The sequence below is a fragment of the Notechis scutatus genome, chromosome 6, assembly GCF_049901735.1.
Source record: "Notechis scutatus isolate UNSWTSFEM ecotype Mainland chromosome 6, rNotScu1.2, whole genome shotgun sequence".
NCBI classification, from domain to species: domain Eukaryota; kingdom Metazoa; phylum Chordata; class Lepidosauria; order Squamata; family Elapidae; genus Notechis; species Notechis scutatus.
In genome coordinates this window covers 28,813,679-28,838,220 of record NC_142014.1, presented here as the reverse complement: position 1 = coordinate 28,838,220, position 24,542 = coordinate 28,813,679, and the positions used below count along the sequence as shown (strand labels likewise).

Genomic DNA, 24,542 nt, shown 5'->3' with positions numbered 1-24,542 from the left:
TTCTGGCACTCGAGCAAATCAATGTCTCTCTCTCAGCATCCATTCTACGGTTATTATTTCAAGCAATTAGTGAGCATAAGACCGGAAATAGATCTTCAGAGAGAAACTGGGGGGGAGGCATACTGTAGTCATGCAAAATGTGATTTCGTGCCTTCCCCGGATTTAAAAGCATTTCTGAAACCGGCATCTGTATTCTTCACCGTGGCAAATCAAATTAACTGGTCTGAAATAGGAATAGAGAAATGGAACGAGTTCTGACTTAGGTGGCAATAACCATTGAAATAGGGGGTTTTATATAAGTTTGTTTGTTTGTTTCAAATGTATGGCTATCTCTCCATCCATCCATCTTTCTATCCTTCTATCCATCCTTCTATTATCTCTCCATCCATCCATCCATCCATCTTTCTATTATCTCTCTATCTATCCATCCATCCATCCATCCGTCCATGTATCTTTCTATCCATCCATCCATCTTTCTATCCTTCTATCCATCCTTTTATTATCTATCTATCTATCCATTCATCTTTCTCTCCATCCGTCCATTCCTCCATATCCATCCATCCTTCTATTATCTATCTCTCCATCCATCCACCCACCCATCCATCCATCCTTTCTATCTTTCTATCCACCCATCCAACTTTCTATCCTTCTATCCATCCTTCTATTATCTATCCATCCATCCATCCTTCTCTCCATCCATCCATTCCTCCATGTATCTTTCTATCTATTTATCCATCCATTTTTCTATCCATCCTTCTATTATCTCTCTATCTCTCTCTATCCATCCATCCATCCATGTATCTTTCTATCCATCCATCCATCCATCTCTATCCATCTACCCATCTTTCTATCCATCTATCTATCCATCCATCCAACCACCCATTCAACCAACCATTATCTCTCTATCCATCCATCCATCCATCCATCCATCCATCCATCCATCCATCCATCCATCTTTGTCTCCATCCATCCATTATCTCTCTATTCATCCATCCTTTCATCTGCCAATAATTCTCACCAACTTCAGCCACCCATTAAAGTTCTCCTGAATATATACCCCATCCATTTTTTTAGTCCATTTGCTAAATATACCCTTCTGTCACAAGACTCCCTATGCTGGTTTAAGCTTACTGTAGTAGATATACTGGGAAAAAAAACCTGAACAATTATTGTATCTGGGGAATTATCATTCACAGATTTAGCATTTCTAGTTTATTAGATAGCTTGATGGTGGCTATCCAATTACCCAGCACAGTCCAACATGCAGCCAGCTTTCAACCAGGAGCATTTCCAAAATGTAAAACCCCAGAAAATGCTTCTACATATGGAAACACAGTTACTACCCTTTTATGGTCTCCAGTTCCGTCCAACCTAATAATATGTTTGGAGTTATTATCAGCTACAACCGGTCCCTGAACAGTTAATATGTCTACTAAAGATGTTTTCTCTTTTGAGATGTAATGCTAAAAATAACAGAAATTGCAAACCTATGATGATATTTCCAATGCTTTCCACTTGTTTACATATCACGTTGATTGGATGGCATATCTTAATAATGGACTAAATGAAAGGAAGAGTTTAAAAATAGAGATTGAAAATGGCAAGCAGTATCCACAATGACATCAACTAAGGGTTGAAGACAATGCTCATGGCATTTAAGAAGTGATCTGGTACGGGGGGGGAAAACCTTCTTGAGTTTAGAAATATCTCAGGTCAGTGATATCCAATCTTTTGGATTTGTGGACTTCCAGAATTCCTCAGCCAGTAGGATAGCTAAATAAAGATAGGTAATAAAGGTAGATAAATGATAAATAATGGCTGGATGGAGAACAGATAAATAAGATAGCATAGATGGGTAGAGAAGATAGATAATATAGATAAATAACATATAATGATAGAAACATAAATAATGGATGGATGGTTGGACAGGTAAATAACATTGATAGTAGAGATGATAGATAATAAATATGATAAATAATGGATGGATGGAGGACATATAGCATAGATAGGTAAAGAAGATAGATAATATAAATAATGATAAGATACATAAATGATAGATAAAAAAATCAATGGATGGTTAGACGGAGATAACAGTGATAATAAAGAAGATAGAAAATATAAATGATAAGATAATAAATGATAAGATATATAAATAATGGACACATGGTTGGACAGATTGATTGCATTGATAGAGATGATAGATAATAAATATAAACAACAATGGATGGAGGACAGATCTATTTATCTGTCATAGCATAGATGGGTACAGAAAATAGATAATATAAATAATAGATAATGATAGATACATAAATATTGGATGGATGGTTGGACCGATAGATACCTTTGATAATAGAGACGATAGATAATAAATATAGATAAATGATAAGATAATAAATGATAGATAAATAACAGATGCATGGTTGGACAGATAGCATTGATAGTAGAGATGATCGATAATAAATATAAATGATAAATAATGGATGGATGGGAGATAGCACAGATAGGTAGAGAAGATAATAAATATAGATATAAATGATACATAAATGATAGATAAATAATGGATGGATGGTTGGACAGATAGATAACATTGATAATAGAGATGATCGATAATAAATATAGATAAATGTTTGATAATAAAGGTTGGAAAATAAATGTTAGATAAATGATGGATGAATGGATGGACGGATAACAGATTTCATGGATAAATGCAAGTTATGTAAGAACCTGTAATGTGAATGAATGCATACAGAAAGAGTTAGAAAATGACAAAAGGAATGCAATAACATAATATATATATTATAATATAATATAACATAACATTATATAATATATAATACAATACAACACACACACACACACACAGAGCTATCCAAAATGGTAATGTTTTCCTGGTTCATAGATAAAGTGTATAAGAAAACCTTGTTTATATGTGAGTCTCAGAAAAGAAAACAGTGATAAAGATCCCTGATTATTAACAGCTGGGGTTGAAATACAATTGGATTTATCCCCACACGGGAAAAGAAAAAAACAGCTCAGCGAAGGTAGAAAATGAGGGGTGGAGAGACCGAACAGAGGAGGAAAGACTATTGAGAGGCCGAATAAAACAGTCGGAACACCTTAGAAACACATTTTTACAGGGCTTAATGACATAATCAGCTTGGCCATAAGATTTGATAACCAGAACATAGGATTTCTTATGTTGGTGGTTTCGATTCACTCTTTTTCTTCCTTGCTTTTTTTTTTTACAAAGCATGTTTCCTCCCCCCCCCCAAAGTTGTTCCACACAGATTTTAAAAAGAATAAAAGAGCCTATCTTGTCTGCAGACTCATAAGACTAAGAGATAAAAAGCAACAGATTTGAGGCATTGATTCCAAAAACATTTTCCCAACAACCAGATGTCACAGCAGCAGCTTTGCAAATCTCCCACTGCTTTCAGGAAAAAAGTGCAACAGCAATACATTAAAAAAAAAAAATACCAGAAATTCATAATCTGAACAATATATCATCAATACTAGGCTCTATATTGGAAAGTACAACCTCTTAACACCTAGTGTAATTACACGCATCGAGATTCACTGAGTTGTTCCCCCTTGGGATAAGCAAGTTATGAGAAATGCAGGAAAAGAATGAGAAGCAGTGAGCGAAAGAAATTGAAAACAAGAGGTTAGAGAGAAGGAGAGGAAACTTAAACCTACTTTACTAATACAATTCATTATATGTCTCCATGTCTTTCTGCCCTGGGGCCCATCAACAGTGTGCAGCAGCAGCCAAAAACACCAATGCAATCCTAAATTGTGTTAACGGAGGGATACGATCAAGACAATTCCTTGTCTTAAGGAAGCTACTCATACAACTCTATAAAGCCTTTAGTAAGACCACACTTAGAATACTACATCCAGTTTTGGTCACCACACAAAAAAGATGTTGAGACTTTAGAGGCACCAAAACCTGGTTTTGTTTTGTTTTTCAGATAAAGAATTCATTCAATCTATCCATCCGTCCTTATTCACTCATAGACCAATAGATAAAACTCCCAAATTACAATGAAGTATTATTTATTAAACCAATTTATATAGCTGCCCAATTTGTGCCTGGGTGACTCCAAGGGTCATACAACATTTAAAAATTTAAATGATCCATCCAAAAAGAAAACTGTTAAAAGATAGAGCGGAGTAAAGATAAAAATGAGGCAGGGAAAATGTGAAAGAAATTGAGAAGTTTCTCTCCTTTTTAAAATAATATTGAAAACCAGGATCACTCACTGGCTGAATAGTGCTCAGTTCAGAATAGATAAAAGAGTAAAAATTTTTTAAACAAGATAACTAATAATTTAATCATGGAACTCCACTGAAGATATACTGAGGGCCACCAATTACAAAATGTTGTTACGTAAATACAAGAAAATTCAGTTTTACGATCTTTCTTGCCACAGCTGTTAAGTGAAGTTCTTTAAGTTTGTAAATCGGCTTAAATGAATCTGGCTTCCCCCATTGACTCTGCCCGTGAAAAGGTCGTAAAAGAGGATCACACAGGATACCGCAACTGTCATAAGTACATGCCAGTTGCCAAGCCTTTCGAATTTTGATCACGTGATCATGGAGATGCATTGTATCCCAGCCTGCGCAGGGATACAGTAGCCATTTCTATTTTAAAGCCCTTTCATAATTCAGTTTCTTCTGATGCTGTCAGGAAATCGTAGTCCCGTTTGATTTCACACAGTTGCCTTGGCAATGACAAATGCTACAAATCCAGTATTACAGTTTCTCTGCCCAATTTAAAACACGACAAACCCTCCGAAGTTAAATCAAAAGGTTCCTTTTATTAGGAATGCTGGCGGTCCCGCAAAAAGTTTCTTTCGCAGACTAACAAGTCCTGCCATATCTATTCATCTCCACCCCCTGCCTTTTATCCCCAGAGCTAGGGTGGGGCTTCGCTAGCAGCGGTGGCTCTTCTGTCCCAAGGACCGGCCCATAGATCTCCACTGCTCTCCTTTCCTCTGACTTCTGTGCATCTGCGCATCAGGCACTGGATCCAGCTGTTCCTCCTCTTCCTCAGCAGCCACCTCCAGTCCTACTCTTCTGTCCCAAGGACCAGCCCATAGATCTCCACTGCTCTCCTCTCCTCTGCCTTCTGCATATCAGGCACAGGAGCCAGCTGTTCCTCCTCTTCCTCATCAGCCACCTCCAGATCTGGGGGCTGTTGACTCTCCATCTGAGGGTTGATGGACAGCCCAGGCTCCGCCTCTGTCTCTCTCTCTCTCTGCCAGCTCCATTCCCTCTTCCCCCTCAAAGCTCTCAGGTTGTCTTGATGATGATTTAGACTCCCATGCTTCTTCCTCCTCCTCTGATTCAGCTGCTGAAGGGGCTGGTGGCCAATAGGTCACAACAGGGGGAGAGAACTCCATTTCACTCTTGTACACGGTTTTGGGAACAATGGAATAGAATAAGACAGAGAGCGTACTTTGCTTTTTAAAAAATAAATAAGTTCCGTTGGAAGCTTGTCGGAGCGATTTAAAAAAAAAAAAATCAAATGAAATTTGTCCCGCAGAACAGAATACAAGCCTTGTGCGTAATGAGTTGTTCAGTTCTATCACAGCAAAGGCCACTGGGTCCCACGCTTCGTGGATGGCTTCACTTTTATTTTCGAGGATGTGCAAACAGGTTTTACGGGTGAGAAAACCGACCTATCTGGAGAGGCAAGCTTTATCCATCAGAGCGCGCAACAAGAATAGATCGTACCCAAAGATTAAAAAAAAGGAGGCAGCCCTAAATGGAAAGGACTGAGATTGATGTTGGGTCACCTTGTGGCTGATTGATTCCACGAGATTCACACACACACACACACACACCCCCGAGGATAAAGTCTGTTTTATCTGTAGCCTGTCCAAGGGAAGGCATTTTTCTTTTATAAGGCCAAATTCATTCCTTCTGTCAACTCATAAAACATTTCTATGCCTGTTTTAGAGTTGCCATGAACGAGTGGGAGAGAAAATTGAAGGAGCAGTGCAGCAGTCTAAAACCGAAAGTGCATTCCATTCTTATCTTGCACAGATTGTAACTAAGCTACTGGAATTTCTGTCGTGAAAATCCCTAATTGGAGAATGTGATTGGTGACTCTTGGCTATGGACGTATTTTGTTGGAGAATATGAATTATGATACACCCAGAGAAGTGGGGGGAAAACAGGGTCAAGGGTGACAGTGAATTACGTGTCTCAGAATCAGCTTCATACGGGTCATGTCGACATGTTCGCTCCTAATAAATCTTTCGAAGTTTTTGAAGCTTGGCTCGAGGCTCATGATTTAATTAGAGCAACTGCCGGAATCCTGACACCTTCCTTCCTTCGGACAACACCGGCAGTCCTCGAGTTAGGACCACAATCGAGCCCCAAAGTTTACGTTGCTGAGGGGGAACGTCGGTTAAGTGAGTTTGTCCCATTTTACGACTTTTTGTGCCACCGTTATTAAATGCATCCCTGCATCTGTTAGGATAGTAACCCGGTTGTGAAGTGAACCAGGATTTTTCCATGGATTTTGCTGGGCACAAAAGCAGATCACGTGACCCTGGGAAACCGCAGCCGTCGTAAATATGAACCCCTTGCCAAGTGCCTGGATTTTGATCAGGTGATCGTGGGGATGCTAAGCGGTCATAAGTGTGAAAAACGATCCTAAGTCCCTTTTTTCAATGCCATTGTGACTTTCAACAGTCAGTTAACGGTCATGACTGTGAAAAGCGGTCCTAACTCACTTTTTTCAGTGCCGTTGTAACTTCAAAGAGTCACAAAATGAACCATGTTGAGGAACTACATGTGAGTTTCTGCATGCCTTGCCTTTTTTGCTTATCCTGCTCCTTCTCAGAAACCCAATTGTTTCTCCTAAATTGGCTTCTGTTTCTTCAGTTTTTCCTGCCCCTTTATAGTGTTCTTCCAAGGATGCGGAATAGAACAGCAATTAATATATTAAGGAAATGGTAGAATCATGAATAGGTATCAGATTTCCCTAAATCTGGGGGGTGGGGTGGGGAAACAAAGAGAAACAGAACCCAACAGCGACTGTCATTCACCAACTGGACAACAATTCACCTGGAATGTTTCAGGTAGCCCTCAAAATTACGACCACGATGGAGCCCAAAAATTTATGTTGCTAAGCAAAACTTTTGCTCAGTGAGCTTGCCCTGTTTTACGACTTTTCTCGCCGCAGTTATTAAGTGAATCATTGCATTTGTTAAGTCAAGTGGTGGCTAACCTTTTTCGTCTCCCGTGCTGAAAATTGCACTCGAGTGTCAGCACCCAGAAAGCAGTGCGCACGCGCCCCCATGCCTGTGCATGCACACACACACCCCATGCTGTGCATCTCTGCACATGTGCATGTGACCCCCCCGTGCCATGCGGCTCTATGCATGCACATGTCTCCTGTGCAACCCCCCCATGCGCACCAGATAACCGACAATCAGCTGTTGGGCGGGTGGCGCGCACTCATGCGCAGTGGGGCTCTTCTGGGTGATCTCTCGTGTGCTACTTCCGGCATGTGTGCCATAGGTTCGCCATCACGGTGTTAAGTGAATAACCTGGTTGTGAAGTGAATCTGGCTTTCCCATGGATTTTGCTGGTCGGGAGGTCGCAAAATCGGATCACGCGACCTCCGGGACACTGCGACCATCAGAAATATGAACCAGTGGCCGATCATCTGAATTTGGATTAGGTGACCCCGGGGAGGGTGCAACGGTCATAAGCGCGAAAAACAAATGTTGCTTTTTTCAGTGCCGTTGTAACTTCGAACGATCACTAAATGAACTGTTGTTAAGTCGAGGACTACCTGTATGGGGTCTCCTGCCTGAGCAGGAGGTTGGACTAGAAGACCTCCAAGGTCCCTTCCAACTTTTGTTATTCTGTGATTCCATTATTCTGACCTGCAAGAAACAGCAATGTTTCCCGCAAAGAGCTGGAAAGAGCATTTTTGTTAAGGTAAAAGTCACACCTGGCCTTGGGCTTTACGTTATATGTTGCATTTTGTTAGGAATGATAGTCATCTAACAGTTGGGTTGGCAATATATAAACCAGAATAGTCATTTAATACTGTTGTATCTTTAAGAGAATACTGTAATTGTGATTGGCTTGAGGTTTCTCCAACGGCCATAAGATGGAGCCAGAAACCTGGTTTGTTGTTCTTGCATTTTCTGCATTTCCCTTTTGCCTGATCGTCATTCTGCTTGAAGTGCTGTGAGTCTTACAACTGTTCACAAACTCCGTTTACTGAACTTTGTTTATGATACCGGTAAAGAAAAGGACTTCGTTTTTGGATTATCCCTAGGCTGATTGTTTTGAATACTAACTGCTTTAACCGTGTATGATTTGGACTGTTTGTTGGACTTTGTTTACCCGTTTACTGGAAGTAAAACTTACAATTTACTATTCAGTGTATCTGTGTGCTGATTATGTGTTATTCATCACCATTCTCATTATGTTTCCCTGAGTGCACTCATTCTCCAAATGGGGAATACCTCAACACATTTATTTAGAAACATCAGGGGCCATTCACGCTCTGACAGTTCCTTCCCCGCTGGCTATAAAGTCCTTCAACCAATTTGGAACATATGTATCAGGCCCCCCGTCGGAGTCTGAATCTGTGGAGGAAGATGAGCTGGAACAAGAGACGACAGAGATCGAGTGGGCAGCTCCGTTGGCTTTGGAGGAAACTGGGGAAGGGCAGAGTCAGTCCAGGCAGGGCTTTTCTGAATTAGTAAGACCTGCGGACAGGGACGAGCAGGAGAGACAGTAGAAGAGCAACAACCACCCCCTCCTGATCCGAGAGCACGGAGAGAAGAGAGACGGTGAGATCAACGCAGACTGAGCTGGCTACGAAGGAGGAGAGTGCCTCGCCCCCTCCCCCCTTCACAAGGCACACCTGGGGACTGGGATGTAAGGAGGTGCTGGTGGGAGGGGCATTTGTTGGGAACAAGCACTGAATTTGTGGAGCTTCGTGTGCACTTGCCAACGCCTGGAGATTGCTGTGCTCTGTCTTGTAGGACTCGCCCAGTTTGCTTGCTTCACTGAACTTCTTGCTGTGGTTACTGTTTGGCTAACCTGGCTTCCTGGACTGCTGGCCCTGGTTACTGTTTGGCTAACCTGGCTTCCTGGACTGCTGGCCCTGGTTACTGTTTGGTTAAACTGGTTTCCTGGACTACTTGCAGCTAGAGGCTGCTGAAGGTGCATGTGAGAGCTTTGCTCCAGGACTTGTAGTAAACGTGGGGATGTTTGGGGGGCAAAGTTGGAGAAGTAGAGGAGAGTTAGACCTGTTCTCTGGCTGTGCTGTTTTCGTGCCACGCCCGGGGTCATCACAAAATCGTTGAAGAAACAGACATCTTGCGATCCCCAGAACTAAAATTATATTTATTATACTTACTAAGCTTTCGTCAGCCTCTGCTGACATCGTCAGAGTATTAAACTACCATTACAGAGATCTATAACAGACAAGAATAATGAAGAACGAGCCGGGCAGGCCACAAGATCATGGGCAAAGCAACAAATTGCAATAGCTGACAGGTTAACATCACTTCTTAGAGATAAGCAATTCAAGCTGGGTCTGGTAAGGGAGAAAACAACAGGAGTTAAACCTCCATCAATCAACATGACTGAAGCAAAAGCAACAGAGTTAATTATAGGTGGGAGGCGGTTGGAAGAGCCTATTGTGCATGCAAGGGCTAAATTGATTCATGATATATAAAGGCATAGATCTCTGTAATGGTAGTTTAATACTCTGACGATGTCAGCAGAGGCTGACAAAAGCTTAGCAAGTATAATAAATATAATTTTAGTTCCGGAGATCGCAAGATGTCTGTTTCTTCTCTTATATTCATACATACATACATACATACATACATACATACATACAATACACACACACACACACTTTATATCAAAAAGTTACTTTAGTACTTCGCATTGTTAAACCGTTTTGACAATGTTTTCCATCTCTTAAACTGAAAATAAAGGGCGGAATTCTCTTTTAAAAAGTTGAATGATACATACATGACTGTGTTAATACCTGCCAGCTGTTGGAACATCTGCAAACTACAACCCACAATCAGCTGCCTTCGGGTTGGAGGATAGGTCAGCATTCGGTAAATCACCGGTCCAGCTTCAAAAGAAAGAAGAGAAAAAAGTTTTACATTCATTTACGGTTTCAACCAACACCACTTTTCAAATCTTCTTGATATGCAGCTAGTCCTCATTTAAAAAAAAATTAAAACCACAAGCACATAAAGTCACCCAACACTTTGGCATTACCACAGGAAGTTGGGAAGGCATGTTGAAATGACAATACAGGTAGTCCTCAACTTACAACACTCCCACTTAGTGACTGTTCGAAGTGACAGCAGCATTGAAAAATGTGAATTAGGATGGTTTTTCACAGTTAAGGACATTTGCCACCTCCAAAGCTGACACTTCTGACAAGACAAGTCAATGGGAAAAGCCAGATTCACTTAACAACTGTGTTACTAATTTAACAACTTAACATAGCTGTGGCGAGGAAGGCCGTAAGCTTGACACATAGGGAGAGGAGGAATAGCCAACAGGGAGTGAGAGTGTGGCTCCGGAGGTTGTGGAGGAAACTGGGGAAGGACACAGGCTGGCTGGGCTTTCAGAGGAAGACCCAGGCCCATCCCCTCTTCCTCCTAGGGCACGCAGGGAGGAACGGATAAGGGAGCAACATGAATGGCGTGGTCTATGGGGGAGGAAAGGGTCTTGATCCCCTTCATGTAGCTGTGAGGACTGTTTAAAAGGACAAACTGCGCATGGGCCAGTTTGGAGACAAAGAGTGAAAATATTTCTAATTTGTCAGTTCTTATCTGAATTCTGGCATCCTTCCCAGTGTGTGTATTTCAATATCTGTGGACGTCTTCAAGCCCTTATTCTGCCTTGTGTCATTAATTGCTTCAGTGTGGTTTGTGTTGTTTTTTCCTATTTATAATTTATATGTATTTTGAGTTTGAATGGAAGTTCTTCCTTTTTGCAAGTTCTTCCTGTTTGTGGGGGAGTTTTTTTTCCAGTCAATGATAATTGGACCTTTGAAGCCAAGTTGAAGGAATTAAAGGGACTTCATCTGTTTTTGTTGCTTTTGTATCCCACCCTGGGTCATCACACTTTCTGACTTTTCAAACGAATAAAACATAGGTAATGCTAGGCCAGTTAATCGAAGTTAAAGAATAGAAAGCACCCACACAAAAAGAGAGGCTCCGGTGCATTTCAATGGCTTTTAGTCATACACGAGTAAGCAACTACAAGTTGGCCGATTCACAACTCAAAAGACAAACATGAACAGAGAGGAAGTATTAGAAGGAGAACTGACAAACTAATAAAAATGAAATTATGTTGTTGTTTTTTTACAGTGCCCTGATACAGAATGTTCAACGGATGCAGCATCTCATGGTACTGTAGTAAAAATAAGCATTATCACCACTTTAAAAATCGTAAGATTAAAATAGCTGATGGTGTAAATTACAAGTGTTCGTTGCTGCTCTAAGTTCAACACGGCAATGCCGAGGAACTGAATTCTTCTATAAATGCTTCACTTGTGCTTAGCAAATCTTAGCCTGGTCATACCAGATAGCAAGCATAACGTTGTTTAGACTAGCCTGAATCTTTGCGTTCCAGCTATTGCATTACAAATATATTAAAAGTTATTTCTAACGGTGTTCGGTAGGCAGACTTTCAAGGCGACGTACAAGACATTTGGAAAATATTTGCAGGAGAAAATATTGGGCAGAACCTAGGGGCGGAGTTAAGAGAGGGATTAGCCTAGAATCTCTACATGGTCACAAGTTGAATTAAGTCCAAACTCCCTTGAATTCCACTGATCCTTGTCTATCTCTTAGCAGATGCTGCACTGTTATTTTAGAAGATTCCTGTGCATGGGCTTTTAGCAATGAAGCTGTTTCATTGATCTAGTCTTTTGCGACGGATATTTCAAACCACAATCTCAAGAAGCAGAAACCTGAAAATAGAGCCGTCTCTCCGTCTTTTACTAACCAATAAACTCTAAAATATTTCCTCCTTGCTTAAGTACCACCAATTCTGACAATTAGGGTCTCAGAAGAGAACATGGGTGAATTCTTTTGTACCTGGAGCTTTACTATACAAAATATTATGCATTACATTCTACCAAGTCACCTGTATTCATGGGTGTCCCTGCATGGGATAAGAAAGGACTGCAGATTTTATTGTTCTAAAAATATTTTCACACACACACACACACAAAATATTTTAAAACCTGGAGAGAGTACATAGGAAAAATGTTCTTCTTATAGGCTCAAATATAGGTCAGTATTTGAAGGCAAGCCATTACACTGATTGGTTGTTCTTATTGTCAGGTAATTTCTCCTCAGTTCTGGGTTGCTTCTCTCCTTGATGAGTTTCCATCCGTTGCTTCTTGTCCTGCCTTCAGGTGCTCTGGAGAATAGCTTGACTCCCACTTCTTTGGGGCAACCCTTCAAATATTGGAATACAGCTATCATGTCACCCGCTAGTCTTTCTTTTCTCTAGTCTGGCCATACCCAATTCCTGCAACCATTTTTCATATGTTTTGGTCTCCAGTCCCCTAAGAAAAATATCATTTCTCTTCACCAGTGGCGTCAAACTCAAGGAACTCCAGGCTGCACTGGAAATAGCAAAGGACCTACCCATGGTGCCTCTGCCAGTAAAAAAAGAGTTCAGGAGGGCTGTACACGACCCTCCCAGGCTCAATTTCATTGGCAGAGGGCTGCAGGAGGATCCCCCCAGGCCTGCCCGTGCCACCACAGGTGCCCCCGACACAAGTGACGTCAAGCTGGCCATGCCCACTCTGCCCCCCCCCACACCCCCGAGATCAAACACAACCCTGATGCGGCCCTCAATGCAATCAAGTTCGATACCCCTGGCTCTACACATTTAAATGATTCATAACCATTTGCAACTTTCTTCCCTGTTTCATTAAAATGTAGAGACTTTGATTTCCACGACTGGCTGTGCCAATGTTCTAATGTGCCGTAATTCTGTCAAGTACTGTCAAGCGTGGAATTACAAATTGCAAATGTAATAACTCCATTATTCCACTGTGGCTCTGGATTGGTTCTGGTATCAGTGACATGGCTGCAAACAAGAGCTTGAGCATGGGTTTTGTGGGGAACAGATAGGGGAGAAGTGCATTGTGCTCATCTCCTTGTTTCTTTGCAATTATTCAATGACAAAAATAATGACCAAAGCTCGTTAAAGAGAGAGAACCAACCTAGAAGTGAGGAGAAATTTTCTGACAGTGTGTTTTGGTTAGCTGGCAGCAGGTGCAGAGGGCTGAGGAGAGTGAGGAGTCAGATGAGGGGCCAGAACCATTAGGGAGTGGACTGCTGCCTTCAGAGATTGTGGGGGCTGGCAGCAGCGATGAGGAGCTTCCCGAGGAGCCTGTGCCAAGTGCGCATGTGCACAGGGCTGCTCGCAGGAAAGAGCACTGCACCAGCACGGGTGACTCAGAAGTAAGGCTGCAAGGTAATGGCCCCTCCTTCAAGAAGATAAAAGCCAGCTGTGAATCAGACGTTCTTTGCAGGAAGCAAAAACATTTTGAAACTCCAGCCTTGTGGACATTGCAGTATCTTAAGTTGGTATTTGAAGACTCTTGTGTTGTGAAATATTTCTTATCTGTTATTCTTGGCAGCCTCGCACAGTTTTGGCGAGGTTCGTGCTTATCAAAGTTAATTAGTTTGCAGCATCCTTTTAACTGGGGATTCGTAAGAATCATTACAAGGTTTCTGTTCCTTTTGGTTCATGTTTGTTTCATTGGACAAGGGTTTGGATCAGAAGACAGTGAGGACAATTGAATCAATAGAATCAGCTTCCCTCCTGAGGCTGCGAGTGCTCCATCTCTGGAGGTTTTCAAAAACAGACTGAACAACCATTTAACCCGGATGCTTTAAGGTGGCTTGCCTTGAGCAGGGGGTTGGACTAGAAAATCTTCGAGGTCCCATCAAGTTCTATCATCCTAATGCATTCCATTACATAAATAACAGCCTGTTTAGCCACTCAGGAAAGAGAATGATAAAGGAGGTTTTCCCATATTCTTCTACCGTCCTCCTCTACGATTCAGAAATATCTAGCTGAGGTAAGTTGTTCCTAAGACCGTAATTAAGCACACGCTTAGTCCAAACAACTCTTGTTTTATTTCAATGCTGGGAATTATTTTCATTCCCAGCATGTAATGAATCCAAAATAATCCCTTGAGATAAGCACCCACCTTTCTCTCCTTTGAATTGCTGCCAACAACTAAAGTGCCAAATTAACTGGAAAAAAACCAACCGAAGTACAAAGCCCACACAGAGCTTCAAAGTTTAATCTGAACAGAGTGAACGACTTTGCTTCCTGCAAAGGTTTCTCTACCTTTGCTCTTTTTACCTTAGGGGAGGGGCAATCCCCTCCAAGCCTTACTCCCAAGTTGCCCCTTTTGTCTCAGCTGCTCTTGCCTTCTGGCAGCTCTGTGGAAGCGCGCACTGGAACAGGCTCCCCTTGTGCCTCTGCCTCACTGCTGCCAGACTGTGGAGGCTCCGGAGTCAGCACACAACTCCCAGATGGTCCTGGCCCCATCTCTGTATCGGATGCAGGACCCTCATCCGAGTCCTCCCCAGACTCCTGGACTGATCCCTGTTCTTCCCCACTGTCTGATTTCGCTGCCGTCTGCACAGGCTGCCAGTGAACCACAACAAAAGTGAAGTACCAATCTTTAGGGGGCTCAAGGCTAAAACATACGAAGAAGATTGCAGGAATTGGGTATGTCTAGTCTAATGAAAAGAAGGAGCAGGGTTGACATGACAGCAATCTTCCATTATTTGAGGAGCTGCCACAAAAATAGAAGGGGTCAACCTATTGTCCAAAGCACCAGAAGGCAAGATAAGAAGCAACGGATGGAAACTGATCAAGGAGAGAACCAACCTAGAAATCAGAAGAGAAATTTCCTGAAAGTGGGAAAAATTAACCAATGGAACGACTTTGCCTTCGGAAGTTGTGGGTGCTCCAACACTGGAAGTTTTTAAGAAGGGACTGGACAGGCACTGGTCTGAAATGCTATAGAGCACAGGTGTCAAACACAAGGCATGCGTGGGCTGGATTCGGCTGGCGATGTGGTCAGATCTGGCCCGTGGGGTGGCCATCTTGGAAATTATATAGGGGCCGGCCCGCCTGGCTTTGGCTCAATCTACCCAATGCGAAGAGGAAATATGCCAGCATTTTGGGGAGTGGTGTCAAGCTGGCCACGCCCACCTAGTCAGCCATACCCCATGAGTGGCGTCAAGGTGGCTACGCCCACCCAGCCCCCCAAGGTCAACACAGCTCTAGCGCGTCCCTGAATGAAACTGAGTTTGATGCCCCTGGAGTAGAGTCTACTGCTTCAGCAGGCGGGGTTGGACTAGAAGACCTCCAAGGTCCCTTCCGATGCTGTTTTTCTGTTACTTTCCCAGTGCTGTTTTGTTTTAAGCGACTGAGCATAAGAGACGTGATCATTAAATAACGGGAGGAAAAAAAATAAGTTCTTGATGCCTCATCAGCGGAGCAATTGTTATAGCTTTCAAGAGTTGATTAATTCATTAGAGGACTCGAACCCAACCCGTTTACCAGATGTTATTGCAAAGATGGTATCTCTCCCATTTTTTTTTTATTTAAAACATAGCCTATTAAGTTAGTTAGTCATTTTTTTCTTTTTGTTCTTCACAGCTTAGAATGCAGTCCTTAAACAACCTTGCTTTGGAGATTTCAATTATCGTGAACTGCGTGATTTTAAGTTCATTGCCCTCTCAAAACTAATATATATAAATAAATAAATAAATACCAAACTCCCCAATTGCCTTGGCGCACATTGCTGTTCTTGTTGCTAAGATACGTTGGAAAGGGATTTTGTGAAAAAGTGTGGACTGCAATGAGCTCAGGAGCAAATTTTTCGGCTGCTGAGAATATCCTCCACTTCCCCCCCCCCCGCACTTAAAAGCAAACCCTGTCAAAAATTCAAAAAACATGTTTCGAAGAATTATTAAATCGTTTCGCTCATATAGGTCCAGCCATATTCTTTTCGCTGTAAAATGTTTACCTGGGGGAGGGGGGGAGAGAAGGAAAACCTCCTGGCCATAGCTACAAATCAAAATAACAGAGTTGGAAGGGACCTTTGAGGTCTTCTAGTCCAACCCTCCCGGGGTCAAGCAGGAAACCCTGTACCATTTCAGACAAATGGCTGTCCAATCTCCCCTTAAAAACCTCCATTCACGTAACAACTGTGGCAAGAAAGGTGGTATAAAGGGTCGAAACTCACTTAAGAGAAAATTGTGGTCGTAAGTCGAGAACTACCTATATTAAATAAAAGAATTATTTTTAATATTTACACGTATTTAGGTAGTGAGTGCTCCATTTATTTTGCCCAGGTACTCCATCTAAACCTTGATTTTAAAGAAATGACAGGAGAAGTTAAAGGTCTACTAATATCACTTTCTTGGCTAAATTAAATGGTTTAACCTACCCTTAAAATCTTTGCCTTAGCAATTATCAATCTGGCCACAACGTTCAAAGAAGTTTCAAAACTCATCTGACAATGTTTGGATTTATATCTTCTGTTGACTCCATGAACCTCTATATCTAAAAACTTTAAAAAATATTATCAGAGTTTCACATCTCAAGAACAGGAGTACACAGAGGCAAATTTATGCTCAAGCTATACTGAAAAGATTGTATTTTCCATTATCCCCATAAACTGAAAAACTATATTATTTTAAAAAATGTCCAAATCAAAAATGTATTTTAAAAAATAAACTATCTGCAAAGAGACAAATAATTATTGAAGTCATATCATTGTCACTCAATACAGCAAAATGTGAAAGATACCAGAGTATATTTGTTTTTAAGATATATGTGATCGGGCTTAGTTTTTGGGGAGGAAAATAAAGGGGGGGGGGGCAGGAATTCTACCTCTGCCTACCAACATCCATCAGTATTCATATGGCTAGCATCCTGTCAGTGTGTGAGAGAGTTGAGAGCTGTTTGGAAACTGAAACGGTATTTGCTGCGTGAGCAAGGAGGAGACAGCAAGGAGCCTGGGTGTGGCTTAGCTCAACTGTTCTGTACTAAAGCTGCTTGGTGCTGTGAAACTGAAACTGAAACTCCTCTCCTCTGCTTGTGTTTTGCCTTTGGAAAAGATTTCTTTTCAGGTGGGGAGGAGGAGCAGAACTCTTTAGCATCAGAGGAGGAGGAGGAGAAGGAGAAGGAGAAGGAGAAGGAGAAGGAGAAGAAGGAGAAGAAGAAGAAGAAGAAGAAGAAGAAGAAGAAGAAGAAGAAGAAGAAGAAGAAGAAGAAGAAGAAGAAGAAGAAGAAGAAGAAGAAGAAGAAGAAGAAGAAGAAGAAGAAGAAGAAGAAGAAGAAGAAGAAGAAGAAATACTAATGCTCTGATGATCAGTCTGAAAAATCCTTTCTTAGTGAACACCTAGAAGCCAAGAGGAACAGTCCTCTCTGGAGCTCAGGTGGGCCCTCTAAAAGTCATTTCTTTCTCTTGAAAGAGTTCAATCCAGGTTTCTGATATCTGTTTACAATATAAGTAGTCCTTGGTTAATGACGGTAAAGCCAGGCATTCTGTTGCTAAGTGACATGTTCCTAAAACTTAACGTCATGCTAACACTGTCAGGCTCCCAGAATTATTTCTCTTTATTAACAGACTTCCAATCTTAGCCTGTCCTTTTCATCAGTACATGTAGAAGCTCTTCAGAAAAATTGTCACAGGAATCCTACATCTAACAACCAAGGACCCTTTGCCTATCCAATGTCCTTTAGATGCTGGAATGACTTAATCACCATCTATTTATCCAGCTGAGATATCTGAGCCATAGTTCAGCTTACCGATAGTTCTCAAGCTAACAAGTCCAGCCAGCCAGAAGATGAATAGTTGTCTGCCACATCTATTCATCTCCACCCCCTGCCTTTTATCCCCAGAGCTCGGGTGGGGCTTCACTAGCAGTGGTGGATTTTCCGTCCCAAGGACCGGCCCATAGATCTCCACTGCTCTCCTCTCCTCTGCCTTCTGCGCAACCATGCATCAGGCGCTGAACCTAGCTGTTCCTCCTCTTCCTCATCAGCCATCTCCAGACCTGGGGGCTGTTGACTCTCCATCTGAGGGCTGATGGAAGGCCCAGGTTCCACCTCTGTCTCTCTCTGACAGCTCCATTCCCTCTTTCCCCCTCGGAGCTCCCAGGTTGCCCTGACTGCTGACCCTGACTCCCATGCCTCCTCCTCCTTCTCTGATTCGGTTGCTGGAGGGGCCGGCGACCGACAGGACACAACAATGACTTATGACCATTTTTCACACTTATGCGTCCCTGTGCTCATGGGATCAAAATATGGATGATTGGCCAACTGCCTCATATTTATGACTTGTAATTCAGTGGCCCACATAGTCTATGCTTTCTCCTAGAATGAAGAAATTTTTTAAAAAATATAGCCCATTTTAAAATCTAGATCCAAGTTCTAAATTTTCAAGAGAAGGCGGGCCCCAATCAAGCCCCAAATTTTTCCTGCTAAGCAGGCTAGTTGTTAAGTGAGTTTTGCGACCTTTCTTGCCACCTTTGTTAAGGGAATCTCTGCAGTAGTTCAGTTAGTAATAGGGTTGTTAAGTGTCATGCCCCTGTTGGTCTGAATCGAGGAGGAAGATGAACAGCTGACAGGGAGTGGGAGTGTGGCTCCGTTGGTTGTGGAGGAAACTGGGGAAGGGCAAAGTCCGGCTGGGCAGAGCAGGGGAGAGGTAGAACAAGGGAGAGGGAGTTCAGAGGAAGACCCAGGCCCACCCCGTCTTCATCCGAGGGCACGCAGAAAGGAACGGAGAAGGGAGCAACGTGGGTTGCGTGGCTTACAGGGGAGGACAGGGCCCTGATTCCCTTCATTAGCCACACGTGGAAAGAAAGTTTAAAAGAAATGCAGGCTGCATGTGGCAGCTGTTGGGAGCAAACATGAGTTTATCTTGTGTTGACTTGGCTTATCTGTATTCCTGGTGTCTTCCCAACCATGTTGAGATTGCTGTGCCTTCTGGAATTCCTTCTCTTGCCCTGCCGGACTAGCTACCTCATCTTGCCTTGATTGGACTTATAGTAACAGTTTTTGTTGACCACGTTTTGGACTTGATTCTCTGCAGCCAACAGCTGTTCCTGTGAGAGTTTTTCTCCAGCCAGAAGGTAACCTGGACATTGGGGGCCAAGGGACTCTTATTGATTAACTGACCGTGTTGCCTTTGTGCCACACCCCGGGTCATCACATTAAGTGAATCCGGCTTCCCTCATTGACTTTGTGTCGTTAAGTGTTGTGAGAAATGGTCGTAAGTCAATTTGTGGTGCTATTGTAACTTCGGTCACTAAATGAAGTGTCGCAAGTCAAGGACCAATTATATTAGATCAAGGCGGTCAGCCTGCTGCTTTCAAAGGTTAGTTTTATAAGCTTTTTGCAAGCAATTCAGGATTAGGAAACCTACCTTCCTTTCTTTAGCAGATAGCCAGGAAAGAGGGAAGGCAGGAGAGGGAGGGAGGGAGGAAAGGAAAGAAGAGAGGACAAAGCAATTGTCAAAGGAAACAAATCTATTTTTGAGCTGTGAAAATTGCTCCAATCGCAAGAAAAGACTTGAAACAAAACCCTCATATATTCAAAGAGCTTTGCCTTGACCCTACCCGCAAAACACACTGGCTTTGTTCCAAGTTTAACACAAAACACAGGGACACACTTTAAAAACAGCATTGTCCCAAACGTTCCGTAAGTCACAAGCCCAGCGCTGCTGCATTGTTTTATACATTTTCAATGACTTGGTTTTTTTAAAAAAGGAATATTTTCCAGAAGAACCAGTAAATTAGCAGAAGTCGGGGAGAAGCAGAATTAACAGGGTTGGAAAGGACCTTGGAGGTCTTCTAGTCCAACCCCCCTCCCCCGGTTCAAGCAGGAGACCTTACACACCATTTCAGACAAAAGGTTGTCCAATCTCTTCTTGAAAACTTCTCATGATGGAGCATCCACAACTTCTGGAGGAAAGCAGGAGGTTAGACTAGAAGACCTCCAAGATCCCTTCTGTGATGACTCGGAGTGTAACACAAACGTAACAAAATCCAAATGTCCTTTAATGCCTCCAACTTGGCCCCACTGTTCAATAATTCTCCGTTGGAGATAAAATGTACTCAAAAATAGTCTTCAACGAAGGCAATACAGTCCGAACTTAATGAGCAGATGAAGGTGAAATAAAAAACTAAAACAAACTACAGTGAAGGAATTTCCACAACGGACCAGGCTAAGTAATTACCAAATTCAAGGAGATAACAAGACAGAGTCTGTTGAAACGACGCCAACCAAGATAACTTCAGCGCAAAATAACACACGCTTTGCTTCTGGCAACGCTGTGTTGTAACTGTCTCTCTTATATACTAGTCTCCCCAGCTGCAACCAACGAGGAGGATCATGGCCGCTTCCTCTCTCGTAAGCCAAGTTGTTTCCTTCTCCGTTCCTCCCAGCGTGTCCTAGGATGCAGAGGGTATGGGCCTGGTTCTTCCTCTGACTGCCCAGCTGGCCTCTGCCCCTTCCCCAACCTCCTCCCCAACCTCCGGAGCCACACCTCCACTCCCTGTAGACTGTTCCTCCTCTCCCTCAGAGTCCAACTCTACCAAGGGCATGACACCTTCCAACTCTGTTATTCTATTCTATTCTATTCCATTCTATTCTATTCTATTCTATTCCATTCTATTCCATTCTATTCTATTCTATTCTATTCTATTCTATTCTATTCTATTCTATTCTATTCTAAAGTCATTCCACTGATTGATTGTTCTCACTGTCAGGAAACTTCTCCATAATTTCGTAGTCACAAATGCCACATTTGATGACTTGATCTCTGAAGCTGTTATGTTAACTCAACAGATACTATATTTTCCATAGCATACAAAACCCAGCAGAATCTGGTGGTTCATGCTGCATTCACAAGTCCATGCAAGTCATCATTTGACACTTCAGTTTCCAATTCCTAAACCTGCATGGTTTTATATATAATGTATAGACTATAGAATAACAGAGTTGGAAGGGACCTTGGAGGTCTTCTAGTCAACCCCTGTAGGAGACCCTGTCCATTTCAGACAAAATGGTTGCCCAGTCTCTTCTTAAAAACCTCCAGTGTTGCGTCCACAACTTTTGAAGGCAAGTTGATTAATTTTTCTCCCCCTCAGGAAATTTATCCAGACACATAATTATGTGTGTTAAATTTTGCCCACATAATATTGCCATATTTTAGCTCATTACCGAATCTCTTTTTCTAACAAAAGTTCAAAATGTCTGCTTATGATACATTACAAATCAGGGTTGTTGTTTTTTAACCTTTGAAGCAGATATATGCCTGGAGGAATAAAGAAATCGTCGTTTTTACTATTTCAATTAGCTGTCCTCTTTCTAAGACTGTACTTAAGATATCAACATTTTCTTACTTTTCCCCCCCCTTTTGCGAACATTACAAATGTTAAGGCCAGTGGGGAAAAGAATCCTGTTGTCATAACAACAGGAGATAAATACGAGGAAGCCATAACACCTTTGAAGCAAAATGTGAATAAAACTATTTTACCCAGGAATCTGTACAAGGATGTATTATTTACTGCCAATTGCATTTGTTTTGCTAGCACATCAAAGTCCTTTTGTTAGCAATTATTTGCTCTGGTTAAAAAAGGTGAATATATGAACCCGAAGATGCTTTTTTTCAAAAGGCAACTGGCTTTTTCTTTGCTTTTCCTTGAAGATATTTCGCTTCCCATCCAAGAAGCTTCTTCAGTTCTGATTTCTGACAGAACTTCTGACAGAACTGAAGAAGCTTCTTGGGTGGAAAAGCGAAACGTCTTAAAGGAAAAATAAAGTCCAGTTGCCTTTTGAAAAAGCACTTTTGGGACAACCTGGATGATTGAGAATCTTCATAGACAGATGTGCTTTATGAGTTGTTGTGTTTTTTCTTTAAAGTGTGTGGTATTGCAGGTAACTTTACAGCTAAAATGTAGCTACAGATTATAAAAAGATTCTGAAGGGTCTTCAGATTTAAATAATCCAGTTGCCTTTTGACAAAAAAAACACCTTTGGGACAATCCTGACCTGGATGAATGAGAATCTCCACAGATATTTGAATATATGAACATGACCTAATTATTCACTAATAACTGATCTCAAAATACAGCCTCCGATTTACAAGCTACAACTTTATTACAGAAGTTTTTCCAAGATGACTGGCAAAGTGGCAAATGCTATTACCTAGATTTATGTCGCTGGTAGTTTAATGTTCAAGAGCAGACATAAATTGCAAGCAAAAATACACAGAGCTTGAGAATTTTGAATTCCTAAAGAATGCTCTGTTGCTACTCAGACATTATTCCTCATCTGTGTACTGTCAACAGTGCAGCTGTTCTGAGAGTTATGCACTTCGTAAGCTGTTTTATATACCTAGAGTAATAAAAGAGGAAAGAACTCTGCAAGCAAGAACAATGATTTGATTATTGAGAAAGGGTGAACGTGGATGCTAAAAACTTACATAATTTGCATCAATATGGAAATACTGTGAATCCTAATTTTAAATAAATGACAGGGCTGCCTGGCTGGCTGAATCCAAAATATTTAAGTCTTTGTTAGCCTTTTAGAAGATTATAAAAAAATTATTTTAGAAATAATTAAGATTTCTAAATGACAGCTGGTCATTTGCATTCTTTTGGTTTGTAAGAGGGGTCCAAGAGGCCATCTATGTCAAAACTGAACAGCCTCCTCTCAACAGAGTGGGAGGGATACAATATGATTTATCTCCAGTCTACAACATAATCCTTTCAGCAGTTCCAAGAAGGTTCCACAGCCATTTGCACTATTCAGGTGACCCTGAGGACACAGACAAACCTCCAAGTGGCTTCAATGACGCTTTAAAAGGATACAAATGACCAGCTTTGTCTGCAAGGAGTATAAATCCTTCCCTTCTCCACCATCCATTCAGAGCCGAAGCAGCTCTATATTATCTCCATATTATCTATCTCCAGTCTACAACACAGACCTTTCAGCAGTTCCAAGGCGGCTCCACACCCATTTGCACCCACTCAGGTGATCCTGAGGGCACAGATTAAACCTCCAAGTGGCCTCAATGACCCTCTAAAAAGGATGCAAATGACCAGCTGTCTGCAAGGAATAGAAATCCTTCCATTCCCCACTATCTGGTCAGAGCTATAGAAGCTTCTTGGCCGAGAAGCGAAACACCTTCAAAAGAAAAAACGGGAAAGTCCAGTTGCTTCCTGAAAAAGCACCTTTGGGACAACCATGACCGGATGATTGAAAATCTCTACAGACTTTTAGCTATACAATTTGGGATGAACACCCTTTGAATGGGGTGGGAGTAGGAATGGATTTCCAGAGGGGAAAAAAATTGCAGAATACAGGATACAAATGACCAGCTGTCTGCAAGGTGTATAAACCCTTCCGTTCCCCGCCATCCAGTCAGAGTGGAAGAGGCTTCTTGGATGAGAAGCGAAACGTCTTCAAAGAAAACCAGAATGTCTAGCTGCCTTTGGGACAACCATGAGCTGAATGACTGAAAATTTCCAGACATTTAAGAAAACCACCATTTTGTAAGACAATTTAAACAGGCGCAATTCTGCTTTAAAATGCATGCCAAAGCAACTTATTAAAATTCTGCTGTGCAAGTCACTAACCGTATGTGATGGACGATAAAAATTCAGCCTACCTGTCCCAACTTCCTTTTCTTCCTCGTCAATGTTATTCTTAATGCTGTCATATTCGTCGTCGATCGTTTGATTTCCCCGCATCCGGGAGAGAATTCTCCGTGCTTTTTGAGTCTGTCCTTTCTGAATAAGCCAGCGGGGGCTTTCGGGAAGGAAAAGGAAACCAACGAATTGTATGACAGCTGGAACTGCTGACAGGCCCAGCATATACCTACAGGGAGAGAGATAAAATTACAGGTTTTTGTTTTTTTTTAATATGGGCTTATTAACATTCTCTTCCTAGAATAGGGGTGTCAAACTTCAGGCCCGTGAGCCAGATACGGCCCAGGATGTGGTTGGATCCGGCCCAGAGGGCCATCCTGGTCTACCCAATGCGAAGAGGAAAGATCGGGCCAGTCTGGCTTTGGCCCAGTCTACCCAGTGCAAAGGGGAAACATTGGGCCAGTGTGGCTTCGGCCCAGTCTACCCAATGTGAAGGAGAAACTTCAGGCCAGTGGGGCTTCGGCCAAGTCTACCCAGTCCAAAGGGGAAACATTGGGCCAGTGTGGCTTCGGCCCAGTCTATCCAATGTGAAGAAGAAACTTCAGGCCAGTGGGGCTTCGGCCTAGTCTATCCAGTACGAAGGGGAAACATCGGGCCAGCGTGTCTTTGGTTTGGTCTACCCAGTGCAAAGGGGAAATATCAGGCCAGTGTAGCTTTGGCCCAGTCTACCCAATGTGAAGAAGAAACTTCAGGCCAGTGTGGCTTCAGCCTTGTCTACCTGCAAAGGGGAAACATCGGGCCAGCGTG

At 42.2% G+C, this 24,542-nt stretch overlaps 1 protein-coding gene across 2 annotated transcripts in view; it reads right to left on the bottom strand.

Moving 5' to 3' along the window:
* SLC2A13 (solute carrier family 2 member 13) overlaps nt 1-24,542 on the bottom strand; it is a 79,161-nt gene that overhangs the window by 35,351 nt on the left and 19,268 nt on the right. For both annotated transcript variants that reach the window (XM_087967799.1, XM_026677169.2), the window contains exons 3-4: nt 23,756-23,964; nt 10,027-10,135 (exon numbers count right to left, since the gene is read on the bottom strand). In XM_087967799.1, coding sequence (XP_087823925.1) covers nt 10,027-10,135; nt 23,756-23,964 — 318 coding nt within the window. The remainder of the gene's footprint in view (nt 1-10,026; nt 10,136-23,755; nt 23,965-24,542) is intronic.